This window comes from Ornithodoros turicata, unplaced genomic scaffold (genome assembly GCF_037126465.1).
Source record: "Ornithodoros turicata isolate Travis unplaced genomic scaffold, ASM3712646v1 Chromosome48, whole genome shotgun sequence".
Classification (NCBI taxonomy): Eukaryota; Metazoa; Arthropoda; class Arachnida; order Ixodida; family Argasidae; genus Ornithodoros; species Ornithodoros turicata.
Window position 1 is genome coordinate 103729 of NW_026999378.1, and position 12324 is coordinate 116052.

The following is a 12324-nucleotide window of genomic DNA, read 5'->3' on the forward strand; positions in this document are numbered from 1 at the left end:
AAGCGTTGAACCGGTTCGATTTTTGGCGTGGCCGAACTGGAACGAAATCCAAGCAACGCAAACTCGAACCCGTATTTTTTGCGGTTCGACACCCTGGTTAGATTAGACATAAATTTCAATTTAAAAAAATGTATGCATTCATTTCGGTACGCAGAGTGGAGCACCAAGTACCTTTTTCTTATTTTTAACGTATCCTTGACCCGTGGGGAGCTCCCGGACAATTGGAACATAGTCAAGGTTGTTCCAATTCCTAAAACAGGTTGAAAACTAAACATTGCAAATTACAGGCCGATATCTCTTCTGAGCACATGTAGTAAGGTATTAGAACATGTCGTATAAAACTAAACATTGCAAATTACAGGCCGATATCTCTTCTGAGCACATGTAGTAAGGTATTAGAACATGTCGTATATCAGCATATTTTCAAATATGTGGAAAGTAAGAATTTCTTCTCTACCAGTCAACATGGCTTTCGCCACGGCCTAAGTGCAGTGACACAGCTTGTGGACAAGTTGACATTATTTTTCTGGATTTTGCTAAAGCATTCGATAGAGTCTCTCACAGGATTATTATTATTAAAGTTGAAGGAAATTGTAAGCGATGAGCTCTTTACCCGGTTTTCCAATTACCTTTACAGTAGAAGACAATTTGTCCATGCGAATAACGCCGACTCGACCTTCGTAACAGTTATATCCGGTGTTCCCCCAGGGCTCGGTATTGGGTCTCTGTTGTTTTTAATTTTCATAAATGATGTTGGTGTGGGTATCGATGTTAAAATGAACTTTTTGCCGATGACTGTGTATTGTACAAGGAGATCAGTGGCGGTGATGACCATGCATGTTCAAATAATTGTTTGCAGAAAATGCCTGACTGGTGTGAGACATGGCAGTTACCCCTTAAAGGAGTACACAGGACCGTCCAAAAAAATTTCAGATTAAGTCGTCTGATGAAAGTGTGTGTGTCATTTTACCGGATAGTGCGAAAGCTGTTGATGTGTGCAATTTGTTTCCCAGAAAAAACTCGCATAAACAAGGGTCCGCGCCTTCACCCTTAACTCGCCACTCCGGGTATAACGAGGAGGAGAAGGTATGATGCTACGTCACTGATGACGTTATAAGGAGAACTCGTTCTGGTTCGCCGGTCAGTGGGGGTCAGCGCCTTGTCTCTTTGCTGCCGTAAACAAGTTTAGCCCGTTCTCCCGGAGAACTGGGGATAGAAGGAGCGGCCGCATTGTTACCGAGCCAGGAGAAAGGCTTTTTCAGAACCCCGAACAGCCGAGCAGCAGACGACAGCGGAGTAGCTGACAACATTTCTCTATACGAACTAGCGACCGTTCTCCTTATAGCGTCAGCGCGAGGTTCCAAGCAGATCACAGGTTGGTACTGCTCTTCACCACAATTGTGCACGGTCGCTTTTTGCGGCGTACTTTAAATCCAATTACCGCGATAATTATGACTCTGTGGTGTGAATTACTTCGCATGGTGCGTCTTACTGGCCTACTTAACAGTTTTATAGAATGAAAACAGGGTGTTAAAAATGCCTTCTGTGCTAATTTAACATAGATAAGTGTGTGGTCATGAGTGTCACTCGCAAACGGAAACTGCTCACCTTCGATTATTGTAATAACCCAGTGAATCTTTCAAAGGGTCTCCGAATACAAATACCTCTGCATTTTTCTTACATCAGACTTGCTCTGGAATAAGCGCATCCAATACATAACGAAGAAGGCTAACGAGAAATTATAGTTTCTAAAACATCATTTTTGTGGATGCACAACTCATACTAAGTTAACAGCATTCGGAACATTACTCCGTCCCATTTTGGAATATAGTGATATTGTTTGGGGTGCTTACACCGTTGCAGATATCCGACTTCTTGAATCCGTTCAAAGGAGAGCGTTACGTTTTATTTTCAAGTCGTACCATCGTCACACCTCAGTTACTCCTCTTCACGCACAGAGTGGCTTAATAGCGCTGGAAATGTAGAAAGACCCATGGGTTCCAGTTCCTTTTCAATCACTCACCGGTCAATTTTGAATCCATCATTGGTACTACATCACTCCACACGCACCCAGATCAACATGGCTAAGCCGTCAGCTCATCACACTCAAAACATTCCAGTGCAGGACTGACTGCTTTTTAATAATTGTTCTTTCCTCGAACCGTCTAAGAATGGAATTCTCTCTCATCTGCTCAGGTCTCGCACCGCTCTGTCACGGCATTTGTGAAAGGCCTAAACGCGGTTACACGATGTGATACTATATGTGCCTCTTTGTAAATTATTTTTTTGGGCTTTCTGCGCCCCTCCTACTTGGACCCTTTTATGGTTTGTAGTATTTCGTAAATGAAAATAAAATTAACTGCTGTGTATGTGGGATATAAGCCGCTGTTAAGGTTTTATTTTCTCGGGCGTTGGGGGCACCAAAAGCTTGGCCCAAACGTGATAAAGTGTCGCTCTATTTTTACATGTCCTCGTGATGTGTGGATGGCATTGCTGCATTTTCTTTGCCTGGTATTGGAAGTGTCGAAGTGGAAGGGTCCGGCTATCTTCTCGAAGGGCTCAACGAATGAGAACAATTCGGGTGGCGTGGTAAGAGCTTAGGGAGAGAGCACATTTTGGACCAACTTTTTTTTTTGGTTGGTTTTAGCGTTCTCGTAGGAGCCCGAGATTATTCATGATTGTAGAGGAGGGGGCTTTGAGTTTTGACTGGTGATGATCGAATGTCGTTCTCGAACTCCGCCCACCAACCGCTTTTGGCGAGTGTCGCTTGTCTTCAGAAAAACGGTTTTGGTTTGATTGCTTTGGAAAATTGTGATTCGTCCACGCGACGTTCTGGTTCTGGAAGGTTAGGGAGGGGACAGCACTGTATGTCTCTGAGTGAGCTTCGTGTCGCCGTGTGAGGCGAAAAACGTGAGCTGACAACGCAGGTTTTTAAACAATGTTTGTCACAAAAACAAAGTTATCACTAGGGCCCGGAATTATAGGCGCTAAAAAAGTATGAAATAGGCAGGCATCTAGGCCCTAAAAATCACAAAATAGGCAAATATAGGCAAGACAAATTAACACCGTTTATTTGCATAGCTGTTCATTTTTCTACACATTTCCGCAGTAACAAGAGACAATAAATGACATCTTTAAATTCTCAAACTTAAAGCTCATCCTGTTCGCCTGCAGGAGTGCCTTGTACCTCGAGAAACTTCCCTCGACGTCACAGGATGTCACGGGCGCGAACTTGAAAGAAGCTATTTCCTGTGGGCTCAGCTCTTCAGCTGCAAGATCTGCTTCCTCCCCTCTCAGGATCATCCCAATCTGGAACATTGTTGAGAGCCTCGAATTCTTTCCAATCAGCAATTCCATCTTTGCAGCGGCTGTGGACCCCTTCCCTTCCAGTCTGTGAAGGGCTATGCGCACATGCTGTAGGGTTTTAAATGCTTCGGTTAGGGGAAGTCCTATTGTCTCTAACTTTGTCATACTAGCTGTGAGCGAGCTAAAGTGGGCACTAATGTAAGCCAGGTCCATCTCAATTTCTGAGTTGCTGAAGAGTTCTCTCGCTGCACTTACGGAAACAGCGTCGTCTGGAAGCTCCTGCAGAACCGCTTTCACAGCGCGAAAGTGCTCAGAAGAGTACATGGCCGGACTTAGCCATGTACCCCATCGTGTAAGAACCGGTCATGGTGGCAGTGGAATACTCGGTGCAAACTCTCGGAAAGCCGCAACTCTGGATGGAGCCTTCAAAAAAACCTTCTTCGTGTTGGAAATTAGAATGTCCACTTCAGGGAAGGAATAGCGAATGACTTCAGCAACGTGGTGCATGGCGTGAATCATCTTTGAGTACAGCACTTCCATTCCTAGCTTTACACATGTAGGAAGCACCGTCACTCACGAAGAGAAGAACCTTTTCGTACTGTATGTTTCCGGGCCAGAGAAGTTCCAGAGAGGCCATAAAAAAACGAGCGATAGTTGAATGATTCACTTTGTCTAGGGCCTCAGTGTTCAGTAAGATTGGGCGAGATGCTTCATCTTGCTTCAACGCTCCCACGACGAAATTTGCCACATAGCGTCCGCTGGCATCGGTGCTTTCGTCCACGGACACCCACACCCCCACACGTAGTTGTCGCCAATCTCGGTCCTGGTTTTAGTCAGGGTCTCTTCGTAGCACTCTTTCACTGTAACTTTTCCGCAACGTTGACTCGTCGGGTACGGGTTCCTTCGTATACTTCTCCAAAAAGCACCGGAGATCGCCGTTCGTTAGTTTCCGCAAGGGTATACCTGCGGACAAAAACGCCATGCACAGATCCTTGGAGAATTCGTTACCTTTTGACCGTCCATTGAACGCATCAGCCAGAGGTTGTGGAGTTGCAACCTTCTTCCTGTTGACACTCGAAATGTGCTTCCTGGTGGCGACGTGTTGAACAACATGATACCGCTTCTAGCTGGCGATTGCAGTTTCACATGCCGTACAGAAGAGTATGGTTCCGTCTGTTAAGAATACCTTGCCGAATTCGGCAATACACCGTCTGCAACGGACTGCTGGTGCTGCTTTTCCCTTCGGCATGCTCGGTTCGGCACTGGAATTCCGATGACCGCTGATCGTCGCAATGACTATGTCTGGACCACACTACTTTGGACTACTAAAAGACAAGATAGCCTCGCATAGCAGTGATGTGAACAGTCCAATGATAGGTCATCTTAGTAGCCTCTCTTTGGGCGACCCCATAGCTCTGGGCGACCCGTGCCTTGAGAGAGGCTACCAAAAGGGGGCAATTGTCCTGTACGTGACAATGTATGTAACTGCAGTCCAAAACTAGAAGGCCACTGTTTCGGCCTATAAAGGTCGCGTGCTCTGAGTCAGGCGATGTGTCAAGAGGGCACGGAAATCGAGCTAATGCATTCCTTTTGCTTTTGTGATGCGACTGTAGTGTGACTCACGCCTGCAAATTGTCCGCGTGGGCCAAAAAAGGCAGTTACGAAACACAACAAGCGGAAAAAATGCAGTTATGGGACAAAGCCGGCAAAAAGGCAAATAAGCCTGAAAATGTCTCATGTAGGCATTTATAGGCGTTTTCAGGCAAGTGCCTACAAATCCAGGCCCTAGTTATCACGAGATTTGTGAGGACTCCGCCGGTGACACCAGCGATATGTATCCGGGAAGCAGACACGAAAGCGGTGATTTGGAGCATCTGAGCAAGTAAATTGGTAATTTTTTTCTTTGCCGTACGTGGCATTCCATAGAGGCTGGCGCAAAAATTTTTGCGCCAGCCTCAATGGAATGCCAAGTACTGCGAAGAAAAAAAATTACCAATTTAGTGAACAAAATTAGATATTTTTCAAAAAGTTCGAGAGGTTAACTTTTTAATCTGCATTTCTGGCACAGGCAACAGGGCAGGTTGAGAGGACTATCCTAGTTGCAAGCCGTACTTAACGTCTTACAGGTCCTGAAACACACACGTGCGTGAAAATATCCATCCTCGAATTTTGATGTGCAAATGAGTCGAAACCACGGTGAGAGTGGCGAAAAAGAGAACTTGTGTTCCGTGTGCATGCCAGCAACGAAATATTGACGATTTTTTTCCAGTCTACTCCAAAGGGCAGAGCTAGTACATTGTTGGCTAGTCTTGGCTGGAATGGCTCAGCACATAATGGCTCGGAAGCCCTTCCTGCACGTTCACTCACATGATGGCAGAGATATAACAGTGCATAAATATGCGTAACATAATTATATGGCTCTGAAACAAACATTAACGAAAATATTCATACAGGAAAAGAAACAAATTGCTGTGACTGTCTCGAACTGATCTCAGATTGTTCCGTGCGAAAGTCCCGCACTTCACCTCTCAGCAAATACCGGAGCGTGGTGCGAGCTGCTTTGAGCTTGTGGCCTCAATCGTGCACAATGGGGATTATTTGTGGAGTTGGAACGCGAACAGTGTGACAAGGCATTGCGAATGTGGTGCCATCTAGTTTTTCAAAGATCGGTAGTCAGAGATGCTCCTCGTCTGGTATGCCCTCGTAATGTCCGATATGTGAAATTTCAGACGCAAGAGACAGCACTGATACGCTCCATATTAAGGACAAGCCTAGAGGCACTTGTGATCAAGAATACTCTGGTTGCGCTTCTTCAAGTGCACAGTTCAAGATCAGCACAGCAACGGTTGAACTGCAGTTCGACAGCACTGCACTAGTCACTATGAATGATCGACACGCTGAGCAACATAGAGACCAGAGCAAGCCACAGGCACTTGCATGCATGTCGAAAGCCAGCCTCGAATGCCACATGTTTGCACACTGTCACAACGAGTCTGAAAAGTGTTCCACTACTCCCCCATCGGATGTTCAGATGGGAGGGATGGGTTCTGGGTGCAACATCTGTCCCTCTGCATTCTCGTGGTCTGCAGGTGATGAGAACCACATGGCTCCAGAGTTCAGCATGAGCCGGAACCTACAGCAGCACAAGTGGACAGATTCATCCAAGAAGCCATACAAGTGCGATGTCTGGCCTGCGGAGCTCACCCGGAGTGGTCACCTGGAGCAGCACAAGCGGACACACATGGGTGAGAAGCCATACAAGTGCGATGTTTGCCCTGCGAAGTTCAGTCAGAGTGGGCACCAACAGCATCATAAGAGCACACACACAGGCGAGAAGCCATACAACTGCGATGTCTGCCCTGCTGAGTTCAGCCAGAGCGGGCACATCCAGCGTCACAAGCAGTCACACGCAGGTGAGAAGCCATACAATTGCGATGTCTGCCACGCAGAGTTCAGTCGCAGCGGGCACCTACAGCAGCACAAGCGGACACACACGGGTGAGAAGCCATACAAGTGCGATGTTTGCCCTGCGAAGTTCAGTCAGAGCGGGCACCTACAGCAGCACAAGCGGACACACACAGGCGAGAAGCCATACAAGTGCGATATCTGCCACGCAGAGTTCATCCGCAGCGGGAACCTAGAGCAGCACAAGCGGATACACACGGGCGAGAAGCCATACAAGTGCGATGTCTGCCATGCACAGTTCAGCCTGATCGGGCACCTACAGCAGCACAAGCGGACACACACGGGCGAGAAGCCATACAAGTGCGATGTCTGCCATGCAAAGTTCAGCCTGATCGGGCACCTACAGCAGCACATGCGGATACACACGGGCGAGAAGCCATACAAGTGCCGTCTGTGTCCTGCAGTGTTCAGACAGAGCGGAACCTTGTCACGTCACAAGCGAACACACACGGGTGAGCAGCCATAAAATTGCAACCTCTGTCCTGCAGTGTTCATCCACAACCCAAACTTGTGGTGTGAAACATGTGCAGTCTCTGTACTGCAGAATATCACAAGGAGACACCCTGAGGTGAGAAGCCATGAAAGAGCATTCTCTATGAAAGATGAAAGTCACTGAAAAGGTTAGCCAGCTGTAGGACTCGAACCCACATCTTCTGGATCTTCTGGAACCCACATCTTCGAACCCACATCTTCATCGTTAATTTCTTAGGCAAATTGAGGCTTTGTATGTATTTGTCCCTTCTATGTTGTTCCAGCCTCAGAACATCAGTTCTTTCATGTTCATCAGTTGCCGCCTGCGTCGATCCTGTCGTATGAATGTGTGTGTGAGTGAGCAAAAATGTAAGAGTGAAAGGAGGATGAGTGAGAGAGAGTAGCTGGTTTGTCCCTTCAGATGACGCACACTGGAAGTCGCTGGGAAGGTGTGTTAGCTTAGCTCAATTGGTAGAGCCCTGGACCGGCAATGCAGAAGATGTGGGTTCGAGTCCTACAGCCTGGCTAACCTTTTCAGTGACTTTCATCTTTCATCGTTGATTTCTTAGACATTTTGAGGCTCTGTATGTATTTGTCCCTTCTATGTTGCTCCAGCCTCAGAACATCAGTTCTTTCATGAGCATTCTCTGTTCTCATTCTCTGTTCTGCAGACCTGAGGCACAGCACAAACCTGCAGTGTAACAAGAAGACCTACATGGGTATGAAGCCATACAAATGCAACCTTTCTACTGCAGAGTTCATGTAGAGCAGGAACACACAGGGTTAGAGAAGAAGCTGCTAGAGCTAGTTCAGCCAGAGCACAAAACCTTTGGCTTAACGTGTAGCCAGGACACACTTGTGATGGCAACCATGCAAGTGCTTAGAGGCCTCGTACACGTGAAAGTGCACCAATCCTGGGCTGTCGCATGTCCTTGATGCAGACACCTGAAGAAGCACATGGGTCATTCCACGCGAAGGGATCCATTGAGTGCGCTCGACCTATCACCATTCGAAAAAAATGTGGTACCTCTGAAGTATGTATAATATAACATGTTCTATATATAAATGTGTATGTTCTAGTGGTAGCCGTTGTCGCTCCAGGCGCCGTTAAAGAGTGAGTTTCTTCTAAAAACTACCAATCGCACGAAAGTTTGTAGCGATGCTCCGGGATCTCCTAGAAACTTGGGATTTGTTTTAAATTGTAGAAGGAGGTCTATTTTATAATCGCAGCGAAATTCCCGTCTTTTTATCTACCCGCTTCATCGCCTACGGAACCCGTCACGAACGCAATTTTGGTGTAGTTTTGCGATTTTTTTACGCCTGATGGGTCTGCTAAATTTTTCGCTCTCGTGGTGCTGCTCATGCAAAAAAATCGTCAGAACTGAGGGTGTAGTTGGTAATGTATTAAAAATTGGTAAAGTAGACATTTTTAGCTAAATCTTCAATGTTCGGAGGCAAAATTCGGAATGAGGAGGTCGGTTTGGAAAAATATAGTTTGCGTCGTTGTATGCAACGGACCTTACCATACAACATATAAAAAAATCTCTAGGGTATTTTTTTATGAGGGCGAGAAAAAAAATTTTGACGACAGATACGTCGCCACTCCGCTGGGTGAATTGGCACCGCGCTCGTGCTTCCGCACTGAATGTCGGTGGCCCCTGATAGTTTCCTTTTTCGATTTGCTGTGCATGTCTCGTTCGCCCGGATAGGTCGTCGTGTTTCTCTGACTTCCACATCAACTCACCTAGTCTTAGTCTTATACTAGTCTTAGATTGAATGGAACAGTTCCTCTTGATTTGTATTTGCGTAAGTCTTACTTACAGCTGTGATACTTATATTTTTTATGTGACTTTTCGTTAGCGTTGTCGTTGCTACAGCCCTACACGGGCCCGGGCCCCCGACCAGCCCTAGCCCGACCCGGCTCGTGCGCTGGGCCAGCCTTGTTATTGGCGGTGGGTTCAGGCCCGGGCGAGGCCCGGGCCGAGAACAGACACCAGCGCGGCGGGCCCGGCCGGCAAACATGTTTCAAAGAGCCAGGCTCGACCAGGTCACGCAATAATCCCACGCAATGGAGGACTATGTCCTGTGCATATATTTGCAAAAACAAGCAAGGGACACTGCATTATGCGTATGATTCGACCCTCTATAACATTCTCAAGGCCACTTTACAATGCTCCTGACTCCTCACGTATTTCACAATCACGTTCGCAAAGCTTAGTGAGAGGGCTAAGGATTGGGAAGAGTTTGTCGACAGCAGCCCGCGTGCGCCCTGGATTTTGTTTGGTCTCATGCTGTTGTGCTGTTAAAGGACCGTTCTTGTACGTTTGTGGCCGTGTCTTCTCTCCTTATAAATTTACTCATAAATTTGTGTGATAAACGCTAGAGGCGCCTATGTCACGGCTGGAAATACTAGCCTGCCAACTCTCCCGGATTATCCGGAAGACTCCCGAATTTCGTTCAGTCTTCCGATTGTACGGACACGCCCTCCAATCTCCCGGAAAATTGGGGCATTGGGCTTTTCTTCTTCATTTTCCTTTAAAAGCTCCGCAAACACATTCCTGAAGAACTAGACAAACGTGTTTCACGGCATGACCATCAGTGGCTGAGGGCGCGCCAGACCGAGCATTTCATTGCGTCCGTGTTTCTTGAGAAGACGTATTATCATCCTATCGTCAGTACACTCTTAAAAATGAACTTCACCACATAGCACGCTCCTAGCCAACCATCATCCCAAATGACAACGTTCTCGCCCCTGATTTGTTGAAAACTGGATGAGGAGCCTATTTTGTGCCATGCATAATGGCACAAAATAGGCTCCTCCTCCCGTTTTCAAGAAATCAGGGGAGAGAATGTTGTCATTCGGGATGATGGTTGGCTAGGAGCGTGCTATGTGGTGAAGTTCATTTCCAAGAGTGTAGTTGCGTACGATAGTTTCGTCACCTCCAACGGTGCTCTCCAAAAACAAAAAAATACCTACAGGTGTTCCTCATGCGTGCCAAGTGCCTTTTCATGGGTTTTCTGGTTGAGCACAACCAGCCGCGGAGCGTAAGTGACCGCCGTTCCGAAAGATGTTCCTAAAATGTGACGAGGCGAAGCGCCCCTGGTGTGGACGGAAGAAGACCACTGCCGTCGTTGGTGAGATGTCTGCGGCCGCGCAAAATGCAATGTTGGAAAGCATGAGACAACGCGTCTTTGTAATTGGGGTTGACGGAAGGTACGATAGCGCATCGCAGCTCCACTTATGACGTACAGGATTCGCGATACAGTGGCAGTGCTATTTCAGGTGGACAAAATTAATGCCCCCCCCCCCCCACTGTCCCGCGGCGAGCAGTGTCCCGAATTTTGAGTTGTTCTGGTTGGCAAGTATAAGCCCGGGATCTGCGCGCTGAGTCACCGGGCCAGGTCGGAACGGCTCTATGCACTGGGCCGCCGGGCCGGGGCGAGCCGCATAAAAGCATGGAAGGCCGGGTCGGGCCATTTTTCGACGCACCCGGGCCGGGTCGGGCCGGAAAAGTCGGCCCGTGCAGGGCTCTAGTCGTTGCCTTGTCTTGTTTGATACAGTCCGCACAACCCACGCATATGCTGCCCTCCTATCCTTGCCTTCAGGTAATATGGTTCAGATGTGGATAAAAGAAACCTAGCTGGTGGAACTGCAGAGATCATCCGAGCTTCCTGTAGACCTCTACCTGTTTGTAAACAAATGACATCATAATCTTCGACAGTGCCACGAGTTTGGTAGAGTTGAACTACGTTCAAAGCTGGTGGCGAACAAGGTCGCGCCCGAAAGCCACGGTCTTGAGGGGATTACGATAGTCTCTGAAAGGGACGCGACCTTCGGTCCTACTTTTCTTTCAATAGGAGGCAGCGAACACTTGACCATTCGTGGAACCCAGCTCTCCCCTTCCGATCTGTTTTGCTTTCGGTGTGTCTACCAACGTCATGATGACGTTTCTTAGGTAGAGGTTTATTGTCTCGCTTCGTTCATCATGCACAGACTGATCGACGAATGGGACGATGAATATTTGTACTCGACAACGAGACGCAGATTCCCTCGCGGAGACGTGGCGATGTATCAGTCGGCAAAAAAATTTGTTCTCGCGCTTATCAAAAAATACCCTCGAGATTTTTTTATACGTTATATGGGAAGGCCCGTCGCATACAATGACGCAAACATTACTTTTCCAAACCGACCTCATTCCGAATTCCCTCTCCGAACGTTGAAGATTTAGCTAGAAATGACTACTTCACGAATTTTTATTACATTACCAACTACACCTTCAGTTCTGACGATTTCTTTTTTTGCATGAGCAGCATCACGAGAGCTACCAGCTAAAAAATATGCACGGAAATTTAGCAGACCCATCAGGCGTAAAAAAATTGCAAAATTACACGAAGATTGCGTTCGTGACAGGTTCCGTAGACAATGACAGGGGAAGGTAAAAAGACGGAAATTTTGCTTAGATTATAAAATAGACCTCCTTCTACGATTTAAAACAAATCCCAAGTTTCTAGGAGATCTCCGAGCGTCGCTACAAACTTTCGTGCGATTGGGGGTTTTAGAAGGAACCTCCCCTTTAATGGCGCCCGCAGCGACAACGGTTACTCCTAGAGCATAAATATTTTGTCATGTGACATTATACATCCCTTGGAGTTGCACCATTTTTTTCGGCTCGAATAGTGGTTGGTCGAGCGCACTCTGGATCCTTCCGCGTCGAATGACCCACATGCTAATGCACAGATAGGGGAACGCTGTACCGATGCCCTCTGTATTCCGCCGTATTTTACTTGTGTTTGACATTTTTGAAGCTCGCACACATGAAAAGGCAGAGGGTAAAAAGAGTTGGGTGGTGACACATGTGAAACGTAAACAAACAAACAAACAATGAAGGGACACCCATACAGTGGCTCTGAACTGCTAACGAAGGTTTACTTCCATGAACAACATGCATTGCATTGTTTCCCTTTTGCCTCTGTGTTCCTTTCTTTATTACTTTCCTCTGTTTATGATGAATGCTTCTTTTACGCCCTGCATCATCTCAGCTGATGACATAAACGAATAAATCAACCCAAAGAAATAAAAGA

At 47.1% G+C, this 12324-nt stretch overlaps 1 protein-coding gene across 2 annotated transcripts in view; it reads left to right on the forward strand.

Annotated features, from left to right (window-relative positions):
• LOC135374222 (zinc finger protein 431-like) overlaps window positions 1-12324 on the forward strand; it is a 52800-nt gene that overhangs the window by 24869 nt on the left and 15607 nt on the right. For both annotated transcript variants that reach the window (XM_064607224.1, XM_064607225.1), the window contains one exon: window positions 6036-7223. In XM_064607224.1, the coding sequence (XP_064463294.1) occupies window positions 6036-7223 (1188 nt within the window). The remainder of the gene's footprint in view (window positions 1-6035; window positions 7224-12324) is intronic.